The 23,150-nt window shown below is 41.5% G+C and overlaps 6 protein-coding genes across 7 annotated transcripts; all 6 read right to left on the bottom strand.

Annotated features, from left to right (window-relative positions):
- Nucleotides 1–289: 289 nt before the first annotated feature.
- Nucleotides 290–1,801, bottom strand: LOC145702699 (uncharacterized). The gene is made up of 6 exons (XM_081779959.1): nt 1,620–1,801; nt 1,483–1,579; nt 1,211–1,440; nt 803–1,165; nt 643–764; nt 290–595 (listed from the first exon to the last, which is right to left on the bottom strand). Exons 1-6 carry the CDS (start codon nt 1,741–1,743, stop codon nt 398–400), a joined length of 1,134 nt encoding a protein of 377 aa, XP_081636085.1. The 5' UTR covers nt 1,744–1,801; the 3' UTR covers nt 290–397.
- Nucleotides 1,802–2,607: 806 nt separating this feature from the next.
- On the bottom strand, nt 2,608–3,886 carry LOC145702700 (RNA-binding protein NOB1-like). The gene is made up of 4 exons (XM_081779960.1): nt 3,705–3,886; nt 3,457–3,653; nt 3,075–3,412; nt 2,608–3,031 (listed from the first exon to the last, which is right to left on the bottom strand). The coding sequence occupies exons 1-4, from the start codon at nt 3,881–3,883 to the stop codon at nt 2,654–2,656; spliced, it is 1,092 nt and encodes a 363-aa protein (XP_081636086.1). The 5' UTR covers nt 3,884–3,886; the 3' UTR covers nt 2,608–2,653.
- A 65-nt stretch (nt 3,887–3,951) lies between these two features.
- LOC145702702 (ubiquitin-like protein 3) lies at nt 3,952–6,329 on the bottom strand. The gene is made up of 5 exons (XM_081779963.1): nt 6,187–6,329; nt 6,054–6,142; nt 5,903–6,004; nt 5,012–5,105; nt 3,952–4,963 (listed from the first exon to the last, which is right to left on the bottom strand). Exons 1-5 carry the CDS (start codon nt 6,215–6,217, stop codon nt 4,890–4,892), a joined length of 390 nt encoding a protein of 129 aa, XP_081636089.1. The 5' UTR covers nt 6,218–6,329; the 3' UTR covers nt 3,952–4,889.
- On the bottom strand, nt 6,187–8,120 carry LOC145705336 (uncharacterized). The gene is made up of 3 exons (XM_081782795.1): nt 8,112–8,120; nt 7,393–7,632; nt 6,187–7,115 (listed from the first exon to the last, which is right to left on the bottom strand). Exons 1-3 carry the CDS (start codon nt 8,118–8,120, stop codon nt 6,816–6,818), a joined length of 549 nt encoding a protein of 182 aa, XP_081638921.1. The 3' UTR covers nt 6,187–6,815.
- Nucleotides 8,121–8,286: 166 nt separating this feature from the next.
- Nucleotides 8,287–11,341, bottom strand: LOC145702693 (uncharacterized). 2 transcript variants are annotated; one of them, XM_081779954.1, is made up of 7 exons: nt 11,200–11,341; nt 10,967–11,152; nt 9,720–10,925; nt 9,335–9,676; nt 9,005–9,286; nt 8,805–8,961; nt 8,287–8,759 (listed from the first exon to the last, which is right to left on the bottom strand). In XM_081779954.1, exons 1-7 carry the CDS (start codon nt 11,287–11,289, stop codon nt 8,626–8,628), a joined length of 2,397 nt encoding a protein of 798 aa, XP_081636080.1. In that variant the 5' UTR covers nt 11,290–11,341; the 3' UTR covers nt 8,287–8,625. The 2 variants fall into 2 exon arrangements, with proteins under 2 accessions (XP_081636080.1, XP_081636079.1); XM_081779953.1 differs by having other exon boundaries at nt 9,329–9,676.
- Nucleotides 11,342–11,360: 19 nt separating this feature from the next.
- Nucleotides 11,361–22,099, bottom strand: LOC145702696 (histone-lysine N-methyltransferase SMYD3-like). Its single transcript, XM_081779957.1, has 9 exons — nt 21,922–22,099; nt 21,697–21,822; nt 21,403–21,500; nt 21,134–21,352; nt 20,676–21,025; nt 20,406–20,627; nt 20,256–20,361; nt 20,112–20,213; nt 11,361–11,754 (listed from the first exon to the last, which is right to left on the bottom strand). Exons 2-9 carry the CDS (start codon nt 21,812–21,814, stop codon nt 11,542–11,544), a joined length of 1,428 nt encoding a protein of 475 aa, XP_081636083.1. The 5' UTR covers nt 21,815–21,822; nt 21,922–22,099; the 3' UTR covers nt 11,361–11,541.
- Between the last annotated feature and the right edge of the window lie 1,051 nt (nt 22,100–23,150).

Below are 23,150 nucleotides of genomic sequence, written 5' to 3' on the forward strand. Positions count from 1 at the left end.
TGGGGACGACTCTTCTGCCAGGAAAATTCATTAACTGAGTTTAAATTTGAGCTGCTAATAGTATCCAAAGCGGGTTCATAAATTGGATACAGTGGTTATGGCGACACCAAAATAAATGATTTGGTTTGTTATGCTGGCTCCGCATGTGAAGCCCATTCAATCGAGTCGGAAATGGAATATTATCGCAACGATGAAGTAAGTAACGTAAGTATAGCTACATTTTATAAAGAAAATTGAAAGTTTAACAAAAAGGGAAGACGAGATGACGAATCGAGCATTCAAACAGTTGCTTCATACTCACTGAGCTTTATTTCTGATGAAGAAAACATGATACTTTACTACTGAAATAAAACGAGTTAGGCAAACATTTATTGTTATTTCTCAAGCTACAGACATGCTACATAATTGAACAGTTTTTCTTTGCATCACTCTCATCTGTGCTGTCGTTATCTTCAACTTGTTCAGCCGGACGTTTTCGAGAGGCGATTCCGAGGCGGTCTTCTTCTGTTTTCAGCAGACTTTCGAACGTTGTGAGTTCCTTCTTGATGTCACTTTCTTGGAGAGAATCTGCGATTTTGTTCAACTTTTTGATTTCCTAAAATATAAGAAAAATGACAAGGTATTTAATGGTTTTATGAATACCAAATCACGCTCAGAAATCGCCTGTTGTGACTCTGCTTGATTATCTTTCAGTTTTTCAATTTCAATTAGGTTTTTGCGATTCTCTTCTTCCAGTTGCAGAAGCTCATTCTTGTGCTGCTCCTCTATAAATCGATAAAGAAAGAAACTAAAAAAAAATTACCTGCTGAAGCAATTTTTTTCTCTGCAATCACAAATTTTGAGTGATTTGCTGAAGCGTCCGCTTTATAATCTGAAACCTGTTTCTTCAAGTTTTTGATTTCCATTTCGTATTCATTCTTTCTCTTTTGCTCATTCTCCTGTATCTGCAGAATCTCATTTCTAAAGCTTTCTGCTAACTCCTCAGTCGGCTGCAATGTGGGATGAGTTTCACAACGTTCAATTCGCTCAGCTTCTTGGTTCTTTCTGAGCGCGATAAAATCTTCCAGAAGCTGATTTTTCATTGCAGCCATCTCCTCTGCACTTTGAAGCTTATTTTTAGTTGCATGCAGTTCAGTCGATGAGGTAGAAAGTTGTGCATTCAGAACTTCGATGAAACATATTTTAGAAACAAATCATAATCAACAATCACCTGTTATTTTGCCACTCAAGTCTGAATTTTCTTTCGTAAGACGTTTAACATCTTCCTCAAGCTGCTTTGCTTCACGTGTTTTTTGAGTAAGATTAAGATTTGTTCGCTCAAAACGGTCTTCGCTACTTTTAAGCGCAGATTTAACAACTTCCAATGTTTTCTCTGTTTCGCCATTGAGCTTTCTCAATGCTTCCAGTTCTCTTTTGAGGTTAGCTGTTTTCATTTGCTCGCTTGAAACTTGAATTAGAATCGGGCATATTTATTCAGTTTACCGATGATGTTCGTCTGCTTGGTCATCCAAAAGTCTTCTGGCTTCACACATCTCACTTTCATAGAAGACTTTGATTCTGTTCAATTCCAACAAATGATCTAAAACAGAATAAGAAACTCTTAATGAATCCAAATTTACCTTTTCTAACGATTTCAATAGCTACTTCTCCAGCTTTTGCTCTATTTTCCAGTCTGATATTGCTCTCAATCACATTCTGCAATCTGTCCTTCAAACTTATTCTCTGCTTTTCTTCCGCCGTCATTTTTTTTGCAATATTAACTAAAACAAAAAACTAAAAATCAATCTAACGGGGTGCGAAAAAATTCATCTGCTGCACGAGTAGTAATACAGTAAGGAATTTGTGCAAAGCCTCTGAAGGGACACTCCCGAAGGTCATTACCAGCTGCCCTGGCCCGCAGGCCAGACCTCAGCGTGTCACAGAGCTCATCCCTTTTCACAAGAGCTTCAAAACAATTGGCTTATCATGAGTGAATGATGGAGTGCTCATGCATCAAAGTAGATTCTGGGGAACCCTAACTCGAACTTAATCGATTTCCCCATTTTATGTCTTTTTATAAGTTACTTCATTTAATTACCTTCACGTTTTTACGTGCAACTCTCTAATATTTTTTTCTAAACTAAGGTCGATCAATAGCTTAAAATATCGATTATCTGTTCCCCTTTGGCTTAGAATCTCGTGGGTATACCTTCGCACTGCCTACGTTTGAATGCTATATTTATATCTAAAAATAATCTAATCGCCACGGAATGGATCGCTTCCTCTGGTTAGACGTATTAATATAATTCAAAAATCAATACTTTGTATCCTCATGCCCAGCAAATAATTCAATTACACAAAAACACGATCTCTCTTAATTCCGACAAGCATGTACCCGAAAAGAGACAACGACGATTTCTTCATTAGGATATTTCTTGCAAGCTACATTTTCATCATAATTTATATTATTTATGCACTTTATGAGATAAAGAAGAAAATCTGGCCTAAAGAACAGAGACTGCTGCTATCTGCTCTTGCCAATACTGTCAATACTATTGCAAACATCACTTCTCCTCCAGAATACAAAAATAAACAGTAAAATACTTTTATTTTCGCTTGTGATTGATTTTTTACGTTTATTGATGCGTTTGATTGTACAGTACTCTCTCTTTTCTTACTTCTTCTTTCCTCGTGGTCGCGAAGCATTTGGATTTTTGAAATGTCTGTTTCGCTGGCCAAAGCCCAATCTGTATCCCTTCGATTCTGTATCGTTGAAATGGAAGGGCGATTCCATCGCGTCCAAGTCCGATGCCATGATATTATTTCGCATCATCGTCTTCTTTGAAACTCGCTGTTGCGGCATTGGCTGGAGATCCGTTAGAACCGGGTTCTTGGCGTATTTACCGCCTTGGGGTTTAGGCAAGTTGTAGACGGTGCCTCGTGATTTGAGGCATTTGGGATCTTTGGCCAGGAAGAGTTTGATGTTTCCGTCTTCCAAGACTTCGCACGCAACCCGACGCATTGTCTTGTGACCACAGCCGGGACAGAAGACCTAAGAGTCGGCTTCAAGCTTTGACTAAATTGTAGAAACCAACCTTTGTACAAGTCTTGTCGATATATTTGCAGCCAGTGCATCTTAAAATATATTTTCTTGCATTTTTGATCTTTCGTCCTTCAACGCCAACCATTCCGATCTTCATTCTCAACAGCACGTTTTGCATGGCGAAATCAGTCGTAAGACAAGCGACGAAATCGGGCTCTTCGACTTCTTCTGGGACATCGTCGATGTTGAATGGCGTGATCCAATCATCATCGTTGTCGTCCTCGGAATCGTCGTCCACATTATCTGGCGTCGTCCATTCTCCTTCACCGTCGTCTTCGTCTTCTGACGAATCTCCTTCGTAAAACCCTCGAATCTTCTTAGCTTCGTCCACTAAAATGATGCTCAAACTATGGCCAAAAACAAATGCTGACAACCTGCAGGATCCGCTCCGATCTGCTCTTTTGTCTCGACACTCGAGAGATCTTCCTTCAGCTCCTTTTCTGGTGCCAATTCTTTACTGAGCTGATAAGTCAAGGCTAAAACTTTGATATCAACAGCAGAGAGCGAGGCAATGTCTCCAGAGAGTTTGGCAGCTTCGGATACTTTGTTGATCGCCTCCTGAGAGGGATCTCTAAAAACATAACTTAAAAAAAATGCTGCTTCTTTGAGCCATTTTGCCAACCTAAATTTCAGTTCATAAGGCAAGATCTTGAGTCGCGCTTTTGTCTGTTTATCTCTGATTTCTGCTACTACTTCCGGGATCGTGTATGCATTTGCGCAGAGTCGCTCGATCGGGGCATTTTTGATGAAGCCACCGGAGTCGACGACCAGGTGTCCGATGCGCTTGTCTTCCACCGTCATTCTAGTAAAATTGTTTGAAATAAGGTGCTTTATTTTCGAAATTTTCTTTAATAAGTTTAAGATAAACTTTAACTAACCCAGCGTGAGGGGAGTCTCGTGTCACGTGAATAGATGTATGGATATTTTTATGCAGCTGAATCAGTACGTAAAGTTTTATCATTTTTTTTATAAATAAAACAGTTCTGTAGGCGAAAAAATGCCTTTAGTGATGATTTCAGGTAAATAAGATGGTTACTTTGTTGTTTTCAGGTTTGAGTTGTCATATTTTCAGGAATAGAATAAATGATATAAGTTGATGAAATAAGCGGGTAGTGGACAGAAAAAGTGATTAAACTGGGTAAGAGCAATAGAATCTATTGAACAGATATATCTTCAAATTAAAACAAGCAAACTTATTTTTTCAACTAATTTAATAGTTTAAAACGACTGAATGTGTAGTAAGTGCGTCTTTGTTAAGTGTTAACGAAAGCTAAGTGCTCATAATTGCCATTTAAATGCATGAGTCATTTTTATATCCGAAATAAATTAAATGATCAATCAAAAAAAAAATGCCCTGAACCAGACTCTGGTCTGAATTTATGAGATATTAAAAAAGATGGAAAGGTGGAAGGATGAACATGACAGCTGCATGCAAAATATATGATAAACAAAAAATGCAAAAATCAATATAAACGAACGCGACATAGTATCAGTAGTTGTACTTGGCATAAATAGGTATGAATCGGTTGTAAGAAAAGGTGAATAGAATTCTGTTTTTTTTTTTTTGTATTTTCATCTTTATTTAGTTGAACGTTGGTTTGTGGCATTTTAAGCGTTTTAGGAAAAATGGGAAGTTACGGAAGAAACCGGTTATTGTACAGGATAAAAGGGGAAAATCACGGGTGCATCCTCATCTTTTCGGCGAGTAAAGAAACGCTAGAAATCGCTGAAAAGGGGAGGGAAAGAAAGAACTTTGACAGAGAGAGAGTCTCAACTTTTTTTTTTATAAATTTGCGTAGACAAGCGTTCATTGCAGCGTACAACAGCCTCGTCTTTGTGAGCCAGCCTTTTCTCGCTGCCGTGGGTTGTGTGATTCGTGGTCTAAACAAAGCGTTGCATAAAAAACGGTGGCTGATTGTTTTTGCTTACCTGGGAGGCGCTCCCTAGGTAAAAGATGCATCGCAAATCGTTTTCCCGGTAGCCTGATTCGATCCAGTGTCATGTCGTCGTGCAAGAATCGTCCCTAGAAATCCTTTTAGCAATGTTGCTTGATTTTAAGGATATAAGCTATGAATTTGAACTTTCGTAGCGCCTAAATGCGAAGTAGGATCATTTTCACTTCAAAAGTAATCCTACCTAAAAATGCACGTAAAACTCAAATCTGGTATTTTCAAAAAAAATTTTATAGAAATTTTTCCTTTTAGAGCGTTTTGAAATCTTACGCTCTCGATTTCTCGAAATTTTTCCACTAAATCGGTCGAGTTTTTTCGATGAATAACTTCTCTTAACCCTTATCTACAAAATTGACGGATCAGTTTTCCCTAATTCCGACCGAAACCGATTTTAGAGCCATTTCCATGAGGCTTACCCAGCGCGTGAATAGTGTAAAAAGCGGCGCGATGGGCGCTCGCTCTCTCAACTCCTCTTTTCCGTGAGAGTGGCGCGGTTGAGCGGAGCGCTTTGATTGGTTGCACGCGAAAAAGCACAAAAGAAGAAAACTCGAGCAAGAAAGAGGAAAACGCTAGAATGAAAATTTGATGGAATTTCGAAATAAAAGCCCGTCAATTTTCTAGCTTAACATTATCGAAATAAAATACACGGTTTTGTTTTAGCGATTCAATGGAAAAAATTCGAGCAATCGAGAGCGTAAGATTTGAAATCGCTCTAGAGAGAAAATTTTCCATAAAATTTTTTTCAAAAGTTCCAGATTTGAGTTCTACGTGCAATTTTAGGTAGGACTGCTTTTGAAATGAAAATGATCCTACTACGCATTTAGGCGCTACGAAAGTTCACATTCATAGCTTATATCCTTAAACCCACCTGAAAGACGAGTCGGAGAATATCGGGCCTCTCAACTTTATGATCGTTCCATTCTTCAGGCCAATTTTCGAATACATGTCGTGTGATCTCAGTAACAGATGACTGAAAGTTGCGTTGAACTCACTGTAAGGTAATTAAGAAAGAGACTTACCTTTGGGGAGATTGTGAATTCATGACTTTTCGATGAGTTCACCAAGATCAACGTAAGATATATAACATCGGGGTTATTTTTGTTGTTTTCTGAAAGCATTTTTGGAGGATAGACGAGTCATTTGAGATATTACCTGGCACAGATGGAGCCTCATCTGATGACATCGCAGATTCTGCGTTTTGAACTTTGAAAGATGGTTATTGACTTGTTTCTTTCTTTTTGATACTCCGTATCGCTTATTTTCTTCGTAGAAACAGGGTGCTGTTAATTCATGATACCGATTTCAATTTCAAGCAATGACAGCCTGACTTTTTTCTAAAAAAAAACTCATAGTCAATAAGATTTATCGAAGTAAATAGTAATATTCTTGAAATTAATCTGAGCTGTACGAGAAGTCAACTCAAGACAGGGCACCCAAAGTAAACATTTGGTCGAAATCTTATTTTTTCTTGTGAACAAATTTTCGACTGGAAAACTTGAGAGATGGGAAGAGAGGAATGAGTGATGCAGTTTTTTTTTTCTTACTGGTAAGATATTTGGATAACGTTTGAGAAGCGTATTCGTGAGATTTGCGTGATTAGATAGTCTTTTGGGCAGATTTACTGGTTGTTGTTTTTTTGTGAGCGAGTTTAAGGAGGGAAGATAATTCAGGCAAGCATCAACCAAGCAGACATAGAATCGTTGAACTTTAAGAAAGGAAAAATTGTTGAATGGTGAATATCGAATGAGGGGAGTATGAATAGGTTATGCTTGCCGACCCGATTATTGGTTTGGTTTCAATTCGGGCATAATTGAGGGAGAGGTTCCATCGGAACAGGGGTTTTTAGTAATTCCTTTTTGCCTGCTTTTGAGACAGGCGTTTTCGTGAGTTTTCTTGTGCTGCTTGAGATTGGCGGATTGCGCGAAGCACTTGCCGCATTCATCGCATTTGAATGGCTTGTCGCCCGTATGGATTCGCATATGCGTCGTCAAGTTGAAGTCCAAGGAGAAGCGACGCTGGCAGTGCGCGAAGGGGCATTTGAAGGGACGCTCGCCAGTGTGCACTAATTGATGGCGCTTCAGCTACGAAATAAAACTAGTTTTTCTATATTTCAATGCAAAATCGATGAGAAAGCAACGAATATCGCTCGTTCTCTCAATTTTAATTAACTTGTTTTCTCTTATTCGCGATTTGGAAGTGAGTGTATGGTTCAACGCATCTTTCTATCGGATTTTATATTTACGCTCAACGTCACCGGCTGTATATAAAGTGGAAAATACGGGATATTCTCACTTTTATACGCTTCAGTAGGTCCGTTTTCAAATTATCATCCTGACTACGTCTTATGATGTCACATACCTTCGCATGTTCATTGAATACTTTCGAGCACTGCGAGCACTTGAATTCTCTGTTGTGTCTGTTGATGTGATTATTCAATGCAGCTTGCGTGCAAAATCCTTTAGTGCAGCCCTCAACAGTGCAGTTAAACTTTGTTACGGACTTTCGCCGAGGCTTTCGACTTTCAGCAGCCTTGTTTTGTTCTGTTGTTTTCTGTGTCTCTGCGTTTGCTCTGTCATTTTCTTTGAGATGAGCTGGCGGCTAGCAGGGGTTACGTAATTTACTGGATTAAATTTTCATTGAACATACGTTTTCTCGACAATAGGCAGAAAATTAAACATATTTTTAGTATATCTCGGAGTATCTCGACTGCAGTACTGAAAATTGTTCCTCTGTGGCATTTTTCGTCCTGTGCATGATATCAACGAGCTAATTTTCATCCCTCGGGGGCAGCGCTAGCACCACGTTATTAAAGACTACTGAATTATAAACCAGTGCTATAATTAAGTATGTAAAAAGCTATGAACTTGTCAAAGTTTTCTCACGCTTGTCTTACGATTTTAAAAGGCCCTTCCTCGTTAGAATAGATTAAATGAGCGCCAAAATGTCACTGAATATTCTCTATAGAGATAATATCATATTGGGGTAACTGATAACGAGTATTACGTGAACCCTTCCTTTGATAGTCGCTCAACAAGATCCAGCAGCGATACTGTGCCTAGTCCTTCCACCCTAATTACGTCCGACATTTCTTTTCATCTAAAATGCAGTTTTTCAATCGATTACTATCCGTAGTATTTAAATAATTAAATTGGAATCCAGCTTATTCGACAAAATTTTGCTTCAGAAGGTTTAGAAGAATAACAAGAAGAATTGTTGAAAAACAAACGTCGAAAGGCAGAATTATGCCAAATGTGGTGGTAAGGTTCAATAAATTATCCTAATTGCCAGAAAATCTGGCAGAAATGAATGAAAATCTGTCGCACAGAAATCATTGAAGGTAGGCTTATTGTCCGATTAAATCGGCGCGAAGGCCTAGCGAGAAGTCGTCGTAGATGGAAAATGGACGTCTTCAGAGATAAGGGAAAAACATGTGAAAATTGAAAAACAAAGGCGCAACTTCTCGAAAGAAGCTGCATGAAAAGAGCCTAAATGGATAAGGGGGTAGTGGGTGAGAAATTTTTGGAAAGGGGTTCAATGTTTGGGTCGTGTGAGGGAAGGAAGATTTATGGAGGGTAAAGGTAGACTTTACTTCTACTGATGAGGTTGTGATTGTGTCCCTTGTGGAGGGACTCCTTGCTGGGGTTGGTACTGGACTGGCTGGGCGTTTGGTGGCATCTGACGATACATTTGAGGGTGTTGCATACTCATAGCTTGGTTAGGCTGATCTAGAAATAGCTGATGAGCAATTGAAGGCAGTTACTTTCACTTACTTCCAGGGGACATGTGGTTGTACTGGATAACCTGCTGCGGGTGAGTCATATGCGGCATCGTATGGTTGATATGGGGAGTAGGTTGATGAGGATTACCGTGGTGGTAAACAACGCTACCTCCTTGCGGTTGATTCGAGGCGGAGGTTACCGCCGGGTGCTAGAAAAGAAGTGAGAACGAGACATCGACACTAAACACATACCATAGGCTGCTGGTAATATTGTGGGTACTGGTCACTTCGGTTGACCTGAATGTAACCGGAGCCGGCCATAGCTTGGTCTTGGTACATTTGGGGGATATGCTGGGGATGCGGTGCAGGATAACCTGGCTGGACAACGTATTGACCAGCGTGTGCCATGTTAGGAGGAGATGTTGGGTGTTGATGCCCTGGGCGAACGGGTCTCTGTCGACCACCAGGCTTCGATGATGGAGGCTGTGTCTGACCCTGTTGCGGCTGAGGAGTGCCTGGCTGAGGTGTTTGGCCCTAAAAAAGATGTTTGAATAAGAAGGGGGGTTGAGAACTTACTCTTACTTGAGCGCCACTGACAGGGATGTGAGGTGGTTGACCAGCCATTCCAGGTTGATAGATAGGCGCCCCTGTTGGTTGCATCATAATGTGAGGGACACCGTGAGGAGGCACTTGAACGATGGGCTGGTTGTATTGAAAAGGGTAAATCTGGGGCATTTGATGGGGCGGCACATGTTGACCTGGACTGGGCCTGGCCATGTTGGGGTCCATTGTAACTGGCGGCGACTGTGGCATCATTGGAGGCATCATTGGAGACTGGCCAGGGACAGACGGATTGGGAGTTGCTGGCTTTTTAGCTCCAAAAGTTGGCTTGAATTCTGTTGCGTTCACATTAGGCGTCCATTCCTAATTAAATTTGAAGACATATGTAAATTCATAAATGTCTTACCTTCGCATTTGGATTCAGCGGCTTAGAGGCCGCTGGCGTGCCACTTTCACTCTTAGCTGCCTCTGTCTTTTGGGGCGTGGTTTGAGCAGGTGCCTGCTGAGCGGGAGCTTTAGTCATCGGACTTGGGGTCGCTCGACTGTTCTTTCTGCTATCACTTCCTTTTTGCTGCACAGTTGATTGTCCTTGAGGCGATGCTTTTGGTTGCGCAGCTCCTTCAGGTTGTTTCAAGTTGAAATTATTTGAGAAGGTTTTTAGATCTTCAAGTTTAGCTCCTGGCTTCGCGCCAGACGGAGACATCTTTGAAATAGAAGCATTTCCACCAGTTCCGCCAGCAACACCGGCCCAATTTCGGTTTCTATTAGGCTGTGGTGGTGCTGTGATGCCAGGTGGTGCTCCAAGAGAGCTTCCACCACCAGGCATATTTGGCTTTCTCTGTGGAAGGGAGTCTTCTTTTGATGCTGACTTCCTGGCTTCTTTTTCTGAACTTTTTCGGCTTCGCTGCTCCTGCGAGTTCTGAGTTTGAAGTTGCTCTTTTCGGGGCGTTGTCTTCCTATCTCCCTGGCTTTGTCGCTGACCTGTTGGAGTCCCTGGCTTTTGAGAACCTGAGTTTTGCCTTGAGTGGCCTGGTGGAGGACCCTTGCTGCGCAAACTTGGTGGAATATATCTATTTGGGTCTCCTTCAGCGTTCGCGGACTCGTCAACGGCTGAGAACTTGGTTTCCTCGTCTCTGGTGTCTTCCAGCTCCCATTTGATGTTCTGCTGGTAGTTCGCTGAGTCTTCGATTTGCTTCGCCAGTTGGTTTGCCCGTCTTACTTGCTCGTTTGACACTTCAGTTCGCTTTAGCTCGACTGTGTAGCCGGAGAGATCCTTGTCGTAGGATGTCTGCACGTCGAATTTGCTCTTGTTCACATTGAACATATCCTCTGCTGACCACCCGTTGCCTGTTGGCGGCCCGCCGGGATTGCCAATGACGCAGTCAAGATCGCCGACGTCCTCGACGTCCGGATCAGGCATCCACGAAACAAGCTCTTTGTCGGCTGAGAGTTGATCTTTCTTCTTGAGCGCGATCGCGCCGTCCGTAAAAGTGTCTTCCGTCGCGTAATTGAGATCAACGGCTTCAAATGACATTGAGACGACTTCGTTGATTGGGAAAATCATGTCGTCGACGATATCGCCCTTTTGAGGTCCGTCGCCTGCCATTTTGACCTAATTACTCAGTAATGACCGTGATTAACAAAGATCAATACCTTGTGAACAGCTGAAACGGCGAAATCCATGTCAGAAGAGAAGGTATTGAAGAAGCCCTCGTGTTTGACATTTGCGTTTCTGACAGAAACTTCACATTTGCTACCGACCAAGGCAGTGAGAACTTGACAGACCGATTGATTTTGGTAAATGCCCTTGAACGAGGCTGAGTTTGGAGCACGCTTAGCCTATAGTATTGGAAAATATTTGTGTTGAATATCGAGTATTATCGAACCTTTGTGCCGCTGGCGTTACTGTATGAATTCGGGTTCGGGGTCCTGTTACCCCCGCGGGAGGAGCTGTTCTTATTGTTACGTCTACTCATTACGAGTGAAGGTGTATCCAATTTCTGACAAAGCTAACACGCTCTAAAAAACGCCAAATTAGCATAAAAAATGTAAGTCAAAAATAAGATTGAATTTGTTTTTGAAGGCAGATCAGGTAGATATCACAATGAAGGCATACTGGTCAGTTCAGTAGTTGTTCTAGGTAAATCACGGCAACACACATGTATAATTAAAAGAAATAACTTGTCAAATAAAATAAGTTAGATGGTGAAATGGGCTAAAGTAAAGGTTCAAATCTGTCCGTTAGCCTTGAGCTCGGCGAACAGATTCTTTAGCTTTGGTTTTCCATCAGGTCCGACAGGCCTGTCCTTCTTTTTCTGCTCCTCAGCAGCCTTGTCCTCTTGAACTTGGGCGAGTTCATATGCTTCCATGATCAGTTCGAGCAAGTGCTTTCGGACGGTTGAATCTGGTTCATAGAATAAACTAATTATCCCAAACGCGCGCTAATAAAACATTCATTAGTCATCACCAAATCAAGGTATTATTTTGTATCTTGTAGTGGATTAATATATGCAAGTATGACTTTTGCAACAAAGTTGATTTCCGCCGCGCGCAATGGCCATAAAGCCATTAGCGCGCGCATTTCAAAACCACTACCACCCTCTGAATCCGCCACCACCTTCTGTCGTAAAGCGCACTCACCCGATTCCACCGCCACCCTCGGCTCGTGAGGCCCGATGAAAACTCGCCACCCGGAACGAAATGCTATAAAAAGAAGCACCCTTTTTACTCTGTGCCAGTCTGTACAAATCTGCGCCAACATCAACACCACAAATTTCTGAAAAACGATTACTGCTCCTACTGACTGCTCTGTCAGTACAATAAACGTCCGTAGTTGTTGCTCCTCAACTACCCCCACAACAAAACGCCTTAGTCTCCAACATTTGTTATTGCATTTATAAAAGCACTACAAATTTTGGTGACTGAAAAACGGCGAGGAACTTTAAGACTAGAGTCCATCGCTTAAAGTTCGAAGACCCCCGAAGCCTACTTTACCGACAACGATACGAAAAGAGCTGCTGCCTACGATCTCCGAAAAAAGAAAACGCCAACAAAGGTTAGTACCCGGTTCAAAGGTCCCTAGATATTTTCAATAGTCCAGAGCGAGTCCCACTGAGCGGAGTGACTTCCATAAGAAGCGCCACCGACAGGCAAGCTTTTAGGACTTATAGGATCGGACCTTTAAGAAAAAGGCACCAAACCAAGAGCTCTTACCAAATTTCTACTCATTCTATTTGAAATCATGTCTGAACTCTATTTCAAGCACGTACAAGACCTTAACAAAGGGGAACTACTAGTTATTTACGATAACCTCGAGGGAAAAACTTACCCACCAAAAATCCCCATAAGCGATAAAGAATCAATTTGCCACAATATTCTAGCTTTGGATAAAGATTTCTTTGTCAAAAATAGGAAATATGTCTTTGAGAAAAGTGCTGATGGCCAATTCGTAAGATATTTTCCTCAGTACCAAGAGGACTGCCAAAACCAAAAATTCGCGCAAGCTCGTCATAAAATTGACACAGAAAAGATTTTGGCGTCCCGAAATGTAGAAAATCTAGATGCTTTGATCACATCGCTCAAAATAGAAACTGAATCTGTTTCAGGCTCAGAGCTTTCAAATGATTCGTCAGCTGATTCAGCTGATGAAACGGTCATTCAAGACGGCCAGGAAGCTCCGAAGCCACGAAAACAAAAGGTGAAAACTGAAAAGCCGGAATCAAAAGATGTGCCGCGTTTCAAGAAAGAATCGAAATCGACACACATTCCAAAGCAACAGTTTGAACCAAAAATTTCGCGTTCTTCAAATCTAAAAGTAAAACCCCCACGTTATGACGCATCGATCCCGATCCCAGCTTGGCTTAAAAATCTTGAAATCTATGCACGATGTTCAAATCTTTCTACCAGCGAAATTATAACCGTTGCACTAACATCGTTGCTCAATGAGTCCGAAGGATCTCATATAATCCAATCTCTGGAGTCGGAAGACATGCAAGACTGGAGCAGATTTAAAGATCGATTAACAAGTATGCTTGGGAAGGATAAAGAGTTCTTTAAACAGCAATTTAAAGATTACCAAAGAGGTAGTGACAGTTTCGGACTAGCCCTCTCAAAGATCACATCATACTATAAACAGGGCTACGACCTCACTCACCTCAATGAAAATGATCGTTCTATAATTATAGAAAGATTTTGCGAAAGCCAGTATCAAAAAATGAAAGAACTTTTGATGCGAGAAAAGTCACAGCTCACTCTTGAGAACATAGCGAAGCGAGCAGCGGAAATTGAGGCCTCCATTCCAAAAAAGGAGATCAACTTCAGTATCCAAGCTGAAGATGATGAAAAAGCTCGTTTCCGCGAACTCGTTAACAAGCTCTACCAAAAACTTGACTCTTCCCAAAGCACACACTCCAAATCGGGCAGCAAACGATCAAAAAGGTCGAAAATCGACATTGAAAAACTGAAAGGGCACTGTTTTTCGTACACAAAGTACAACAGATGCAAATATGCAGAAAACTGCAAATATATTCACTCTGACAAAGTTCCAGCAGATGTTTTGGACTACGTGAAAAAACAGGAGTGACTAGACGGCCATAAACATGCCATTTTCAACTTTTGTCCAAACTATAGATCCGCTTCTTCAGACCTAAAATTCATCAACGTCATTGTCGAAAACTTTCAGTATCCAGCCTTGATCGATAGCGGCTGCACCCGAACTTGCATTAAAAACACCCTCCCTTTTGTTCGTAAAACAAGAAGTTCTGATGTTGAACTCTTGGTCGCAAATGATGAAATAGTGCGCCCAAGAGTAATGTGCTCACCGGTCAAAATCACGGTCCCTTCTGATAATGGTAAATTTACCCTAGACCCCTTACCTTTGGTTGTTTCGAACCTATCCTGTCCAATAATTCTAGGACTTGACGTCCTTAAAAACGTCTCATTTTGCGATGGTGAGAACTTTATCACCCTTGAAAAACATCGGGTAAAAACAATTAACCCATCAATCTTCTCGAAACAATCAACGAAAGTCTCAGCAATTATCGAGGTTGACCTAAACTCTGACCTTGAATCAAAATCGCTTGAGAACTTTCAATCAGTGCGTGAAGCACAAGCGAAAAGGGCGAATTTCGTACCTGAAATTGGGAATTACGGGGATGCTTCTCGAAATGAAAAACTTTCACTCCAGGGTCTAACCGAAAAATATAAACTTGCGTTTTCTATGTCACCAGATGACCTTGGCAAGTTACATGGATTCAGATTCGCGCTCCCAACGCATGACGAATCTCTGTCAAGCCACCAACCTCCGAGACCGATCCCAGTTCACTTGCGTGACCAAGTTGAAACCGAAATCAACAACTGGAAAAATCTTGGAATCATAGAAGAGACCCAGTCTGATTTTAACATCCCCCTCATTATTCTCAAAAAGCCCGATAAAACAATTCGAATTTCGCTTGATGCTCGTGGGTTAAACAAGCTTCTAAAGCTAGATCGGTTCCCACTTCCCCACATGCTATCAGTAATGACTAGAATAGGTGAAAAACTCACAAAAGGAGATGCATGTTACATAAGTAGTCTTGATTACCACCGTGGCTACTGGCAAGTACAGTGCGCTTCATCTGACTCGCATAAACTTGCCTTCAGCTTTGGTAACAAGCACTACCAAGCAAACAGAATGCTTTATGGAACAGCAACAGCTCCGAGTGCGTTTTCAAGAATTATGTCAAAACTCATGAACCATCCCTCGATCATCATTTATTTGGATGATTTGATTGTTATTGACAATTCTTTCGAAAATCACCTCAAAACACTCGAATTCATATTCAAACAGTGCCAAAATCATGGACTTCTACTAAGCGCAAAAAAGTGCAATTTATGCATGCGTGAAACAGATTTCCTTGGGCACAGAATTTCGAGACAGGGAATCCAACCATCAGATAAGCACATTGCAGCAATACAGAAAATTACTGTACCAACATCTAGAAAAGAACTTTAACGCTACTTGGGAATGGTCACTTTCAATGCAAAATATGTCAAAGACGCATCCATAATTCTTGCGCCTTTGTATGAGCTCACAAGCCTGAAAAAAGAATTCAACTGGACGAGTAAACACCAGCAGGCTTTCGAAAACATGAATCAAAAGCTCAAAGAAAAACCAACACTTGGCCATTTTAAACTCGGCGCGAAGCTTCTTCTCGTGACCGACAGCTCAGGGCGAAGTGTTGGCGGGACCCTCTACCAATATCAAAATGAAAAACTAGTTGTTATTGGTTATTTTTCAAAAGCTCTCACGGGTCCTGATCTGAAAAGAAGCATGCGGGTAAAGGAACTCTTTGCGTTAACTTGGGGAATCAAATATTTCGAGTTTTACCTCCTCAATACAGAGTTCGATTGTGTTGTAGACCACAAAAGCCTGCTCTTTCTTTTCAAGGAACAACAACAGTCCAATTTGGATATCAAACTCACCAATATCCACTGCTATCTCCAGCAGTTTGATTTCACAATCATCCACAAGCCGGGAAACAGCCCGATCATGGCAAGTGCGGATTACTTTTCTCGCCTTCCAAGAACAAAAAGCTCCGACTTAGAGGACGATTCGGTGAACTTTGAGCTCCTTCCAGAACGCGTCTGTATGTTCCATCTCATCAAAAATAATGAAAATGAGGTTATTTTCTCTTTCGGTTCCGAGAAAATAACAAAAACAAAAATGAGGGAGTTGCAAAAAGAGTGCAACCTCACCAAAAATAAGCTCATTAAAGTGGAGAAATACAAAAAATCAAGATTCTCGCTCAAAGACGGAATCTTGTTCTCCAAAAATAAACTTGTTATCCCAGACCAACTTGCAAATGAATTCATACAGTACCTGCACTGTATAACGGGACATGCTGGTGCGCAGCAATTAAACCAAATGTGCCAAAAATTTTTCATAAGTAATATCCAAATGAAACTTAGAGCCGTAACGAGCTCTTGCCCCACTTGCATTCAATTTAAACCGATCAAAAAGCTCAAACCATCAATGATCGAGCGACGCAACTTCGAGTCAGTTCCTTTTGAGAAAACTTTTCTCGACCTTGTCGACTATGGAAGAGTTGACTCATCAAACAAAAGGTATCTGCTGACTTGTTGCGACTCGCTTACCGGGTTTCTAGACGGTTTACCATTGGGAACAAAAAGTGACAAAACTGTCGCGCAAGCGATCCTCACTCTTGTTCTCAGACACGGGATCACCGAGGTTGTTGTTACTGACAACGGGCGTGAATTTGGACCGCTTTGCAAGCAAATTTTCGAGCGATTCCAAATCCGCCACGTTACAACAACTGCATACCGATCCTGTTCAAATGGGAAAGTTGAAAGAATCCATCGCGAGATTCACATTCAACTCAAACAATTGAATGCAAATGATCGCAATTGGTCACAAAAATGGGAGCAAGCTAAATACTATCTCAATAACCTACCAAAAGCAACACTAGACGGGCTCTCAAGTAATGAAGCTCTCTACGGTAGGCCTTTTCATGTTCCTTACAAAATTGGAACATCAAATGATGGTGCCAAAGAACCATTTATCAAAGCTCTCAATGGTTATATTAAACAACTGCACCCTGCGATCCAAGCGTTCCAGGTACAGAGGTACCAAAAACTCCTCCGAAAAGATAAAAATAATTGCCCAGTTCTTGAACTTGGTACCCAAGTGCTAGTCTGGAAACCAAATCTTTTTGACGGAAAATTAGGTACAAACTGGAGCGGCCCATTTTATGTTCATAAAAGAATCTCAAAAGATTCTTACATTCTAAAATGTTCACTCACACAACGTGAGTATCGCCGACACATAAGCCTGATCCGACCTCTAAAAAATAAGATCGGCGACTCAACAAAATTCGTCTCGATCAATGACGAAAACGATCAATCATCCATTCGCGATAAAAAACTCAATTGTGTCTCAAAAGAAATCAAGGAAGACACCCAAATAAAAATTTCCCGCTCAACTGCGTCAAAAAAGAATGCAGAAACTAAAGAGGATCCGAAAAATGAAAATAATGATCCTGTTGCGCCCCTCAAAAATGATCCTGCAAATTGGTCAAAAAGATTACGACCCCGAAAATAAGTTCCTAAAAGAGGAGGGGAAGGGGAGAGATGCATTGTTGGTTTGCACTCTCATGAGCCCACTGTGAAGAGAGAGCTTGTTCTTGCTCTAAGTTTACATTTTTGAAAATCTTAATTTAGCGCCATCTCAAAAGCACTAAAACTATTTTCAAAAATAGCGTGGAATGAGATATCTTGCTCTTGATATGTCCACGCACCCGTTCCATTCTAGATCCCTGATCGATCTCTAGAATTCGTTTACTAAGGGGGAGAAGTTATTACCGCCGGGACAACGATGCACTGAGTTAACCAACACCGTACCCTAGGAATGTAAAACGATTATCTTCTTGGACCTTCGATAAGAATTTCGACTGTATGCTGGAAGTCCATCACCACCCGCTATAGCAACGTTCAAGTTCAAGTGCCATGAGCCCGCATCAGCTCATGAAAAATATCCGTGGTAAGTCAGCTTAGTCAGCAGAAGGAACCTGCTTATCAAACCCTGCCACAGCCCGCACAGCACAATTTGATGGCTACTGGACGCGTTGACCTCTACAACTGTTGGAGTCTGCTCCCAATGGGCCCAAACGGGTTCAGATTTACCTTCAGAAGCACGTTACACGACTACAGTAGAAGCGAAAATTGCCCGCTTCGCATGCAGCTTAGTACTCGAACCCTGAGTGTCATCTGGTTCAGCTCGTGTGGAGAAGAACTGATGAAAGAGACTCAAATGCTCACAAAAGAAGCAATAAAAACTCAAAAATTATGTACTCGACAGCTTATCATCAAACGAGTCTTCTCGTGTGGAGAAGAATTGATGACTGCGATTCAAATGCTCACAGAAGATGCACCAAAAATTATCATCAAACGAGTCTTCTCGTGTGGAGAAGAATTGATGACTACGATTCAAATGCTCACAGAAGAAGCACCAAAAATTATCATCAAACGAGTCTTCTCGTGTGGAGAAGAATTGATGACTGCGATTCAAAAGCTCACAGAAGAAGCATCTAAGCATCCGATTCTGCTCGTGTGGAGTAGAACTGGTAACAAAACTCAAATGCTCACAGAAGAAGCATCAAATATACACACAAACCAAATATCAACCGTGGGAAAATAATTAGGCGCGGCACAGTTCGCCTTGGGGCGGCCAATAAGCACCGCGCATGGCTTTGAAACGAGACTCCCTTGCCCAGTCTCAAAATACACAAGCCAAACGCAAGTTCAAGAAATTTAAAATGCCTTCCCAGGGAGCAACTACCAACCTTGACTGCCACTTCTTCCGAATGAATGACAGTGGCAAGGTAATGTTCCAACGGTATGTACTACCGTCAATCTTTGGAATTCACGTGCCAACAATCTTCCTTGACCCGAAATGGTCTCGACTACTCGATTTAACAGGAAGTATCCGGTATGCAAAAGAACGAGCCCTTGATCGACTGCAAAATCGGGCATTTCCTGAAGAAGCATTCGAAAGTATTATAGACTTTTGGAAAAACGAGTGCATGAAAGGGGAGTCCCTTCTTCGCTGGCAGACAAAGACGGCAGCTGTGGTTGAATTACTAAAGTCATTTAGGCCGATCCCGCAGTTTGCGAATGTGGTCATCAACAACTACGAAGAACACTTTTAGCACGTCGAAAAGTCTGGCGGGAATTAGCTAACTATCCAAACTTTCAAATTGAACTTAAAGAAGCTAATTCCCTATTGGAGACTTTCCTGTCAGACTTACTCGCTAAGTTCGCCCTGCCTACCCAGTCCCAGAACCAACAAGATGAAACCTTCTATAACGACTTAGATGACCAAGCGCAATCAACGATGACAACCGAGCGCAACCAGCCTGAGATGCCAGCTGCCCCACAGAATGATATGACTGAGCACCTGTCCAGACCCTTTGTGCCGATCTCGCCGACAACATCAGCCGCAACGTCTCTGTCGATGATGGAACATCCAAGAGCCCCGGATCCACAGCAACTGCCACCGACGACGTTCCCTACTAGCTCCAAAAAAGACATGGTCACTCAGACTCAGTTGACAACTGATACCTCCCGGACGGCTAAGGCACCAGCCCAACCTCCAACGTCAGTTCCAGCGCTGAGTTATGGCCCGATGAGCTCCGCCCCGGACGTCCTTGGCAACCAAACACCTGGCGATCCGCCTCTTGACGACCCCTTTCCTTCAGCTCAATCTTCCAGCAACACTGACAGCGGCAACATGGTTGAAATGCTAGATGACAACTGGCGTGATCTGCTCTTTGGTTAAAATCAGGTGCAAAAGTCATAAATTCTAGGAGGGAAGGATTTGTAGTGGATTAATATATGCAAGTATGACTTTTGCAACAAAGTTGATTTCCGCCGCGCGCAATGGCCATAAAGCCATTAGCGCGCGCATTTCAAAACCACTACCACCCTCTGAATCCGCCACCACCTTCTGTCGTAAAGCGCACTCACCCGATTCCACCGCCACCCTCGGCTCGTGAGGCCCGATGAAAACTCGCCACCCGGAACGAAATGCTATAAAAAGAAGCACCCTTTTTACTCTGTGCCAGTCTGTACAAATCTGCGCCAACATCAACACCACAAATTTCTGAAAAACGATTACTGCTCCTACTGACTGCTCTGTCAGTACAATAAACGTCCGTAGTTGTTGCTCCTCAACTACCCCCACAACAAAACGCCTTAGTCTCCAACATTTGTTATTGCATTTATAAAAGCACTACAATCTTACTCGGAAGTATTCTTCTGCTTCGTTTGGTTTCTCGATGTGAAGTAAGATCTTCGCAAACTTCATCAAATGAAGACCGAGAGTTGGATGCATTGATCCATAAAGCTATCAAAAATTTAACTAGATACTTTTGACGTAAAAACGGACCTCTTTGTAGGAGATGATCAAACTAGCGCCAGTAGAAAGACAGAGAGACCAGTCTTGGGTCTCGATCCCAGCATCAAATGCATACTCCTGTAGTCGAATCCAATATCTATCAAAAAATGATAAGCAACAGAAAAATTCCGCTGTACGAACATATTTTCCTCTGGGAACATTTTGCGTGCGAGCCAGCCCTTCGCCGCCTCATTCATAAGTGTCCACTCTTTCTTGGTTTTGAACTCCTCCATGTCGGAAATCATCGTTTCGGCACTTTGCCAAAGCGGCGTCGACGGTTTCATAACGTTGCCTTTGTTGTCTTCCAACTTCTTTGAGTCAGCTTCGTGTCCATTTGTACAGCCTGGACAGGCGCATATAAATCTATCAAAAGAAAGTCTCAATGAAACTGTTCTTTCGCCTCGATTTTACCTGTAAATACTGTTAAGATACTCTCTTCTGTCCGCTGTAACAGCTTTGGTGTCAGTGTAAGCGATTTTGATCTCCTCCCCGGGCGCGATTTTCTCCAGCGCCTTGATGATCAAATTCGTTCCGTTGAAAACAGGAAACGCGTTCGGCTTGCAAGAATGGTTCAGCAACGATTGATCCAGGTAAAGAGCTGAGCCGATGTCACAATTAGACGCTTCCTCATCGCAAATCGCGAATTGGTTGTTTTTGATCGCTGCAACTAAATCCAGAAGCTTTCGCGAGCCGAGAACTCCACGGGGAATTGGCTTCTTCCAGTAACGAGTGAATTTCATCAAGAAAATACCCAGATCTTCCTGAACAACGGAATTTACGCATCTGCTGTTTTGAGACAGGTTTGTTTTTATGAACGCAAAATAGACAGAAAAAAATAAAATATTCATCCATTGTTCGTCCTTTTTTACCTGTTGTGAGGGATCGAGTCGGTCATAATGCGATTCCAGCTGTAAAACATGAATCAGCGTGTCTAATTTCGCGCTAGGCTCCTCTCCATCGCCAAATTCGCTCTCTATTCTGAGCAATATTCGTCCGAGAAACATTGTAATGTCGTCTGGTATCGATTTCTCTGACTTAAGCATTTTGCATTCTTCTTTATGCCACTTCCACGCACTTTTCTGGCAATCCTAATACATTTGAAAATGAATTAACTATAAAAGGAGCTGGGGTACAGTACCTTGGAACAGTAATATTGGAGCTTACAGCCAGCGCAGCGAGATAGTTTTGGCTTCGATACGGTGCACTGAGCACAACGGAGGCCATGGTATTTTTTCGCTGAAGAAAACTTTGTTATTCATCAAAAATTTTAACAGAATTAGAATCTACTTATAAAATATGGCTGATCGAAGTCTATCGTGAAAATAAATTATTAATAATAATTTTATCATCGCTCAATATAACGAAAACAAGGAATTTCAAGGCATATGGAAACTAATATCTTATGGGTTGTTATATAGAATATTTTGGGTACCTAAAGTGTGAACGTAAGGAGACGAATTAAGGATATTCATCCCTGCTTCGAAGGTTTTCGTGGAATAGAGACCACGCCCCGCCTCTTTTGTTTTTCGAATTTCTAACCCTTCCATCATCTTACAGTCTAAACAAGTCACACTTTTAATTTCTCAAAAATCACTTCAAAAGAAAATGAATCAGAAAAAAATGAGCCCAGTTAGGTTTGATTTTCGCGACTTTATACCTCTTCAATTTCTTCTTATTTCTTTCTAATTTACAAGTTCACCAATCTCTCAAAAATCATTTCTCTCGGATTAATAAGTTTTCTTTCTGTTCGAATGAGTAGAAAAAGGGTTGATTTAATCATCGGCGTGAGTAATTTTCGAGATTGGAATTTCGGGGCGACGTAGTAGGAACCCGTCGCGCAGCTCGAGCGGATCCGAGCCGCCCAATCAGGGCTTGAGAGTCGACATTTCGGCCAATTGCCCCAGAGAATGAAGAATTTCATTCACCCTTTTCAGCCGAAATTTCACACATTCACGCCATGAAAAACCTTCAATTGAACTCTCTTGGAGAGTTTTTGTTTATTTAAATTCTAAATTTTTAGATCTTTGCATATTTTATCAGTATAAAATTGATATTTTCATTTATATAATTTATTTTTCATTCATATCTTTTTATGAAATCGAGCAGATTTGGAATCGTTGAATTCTAGTTGAAAAATAAATAATAAGTTATTACGAGTTACAGTTTTTTATCCAAATACAAGATAAAAATATAACAATTGAATTAATTTTGTTGCCTCTTGTAATTAATTCACGACAGTGGCTTATATTATACGGGCAATTACAATTTGAATTTACAAAATGGTTAATTTCAAAAACGAGCGATTTACCAATTTTAGTCTATTTGAAAAATCAATTATTGTAATTTACCCACAAAAGAAACAGCTTCAAATCCGAGCCCTAAAAGGAACTAATTAACTGCGATAATCGTCATTAGCAGAAATCAGAAGCCCCTCCTCGTGGTCGATATTTTTGAGAACGTAAACCTAAGCGAAGACATGGACGATCTTGCCTTCCGGGCGCGTTCTACTTTTTAGAAGCATTTTCATCCCTTCATTCTCACCACAAATAACACCTTGTTTCTGAATGATAATGTTAGCTTTATTCTGCGTCCAGATTTTAGATAAAAAGCTCCTGTATAAGCGTCATTTTTTAACTTGAATTCTTCTGAAACTCTCTTAATTTTTTCAACGAAAAAGTGAACATTTTCTCCAATAATTGTCCCATCGACAGAGGGATGGCAAAAGACGAGCACGTCCCAGAGGAGCAACTGACAATTCAGAGGGCCTAGTAGCGCATTCGCCCCTGGAGAATAAAAAATAAAGTAACGCCGACTCCTCCTTTTCTTTTCTCGAGTGAAGACACCCGAGGAGGTGCCTAACACAATGATCGGCCAACTGACGCTCTT

The sequence above is a fragment of the Oikopleura dioica genome, chromosome PAR (assembly GCF_907165135.1).
Source record: "Oikopleura dioica chromosome PAR, OKI2018_I68_1.0, whole genome shotgun sequence".
Classification (NCBI taxonomy): Eukaryota; Metazoa; Chordata; class Appendicularia; order Copelata; family Oikopleuridae; genus Oikopleura; species Oikopleura dioica.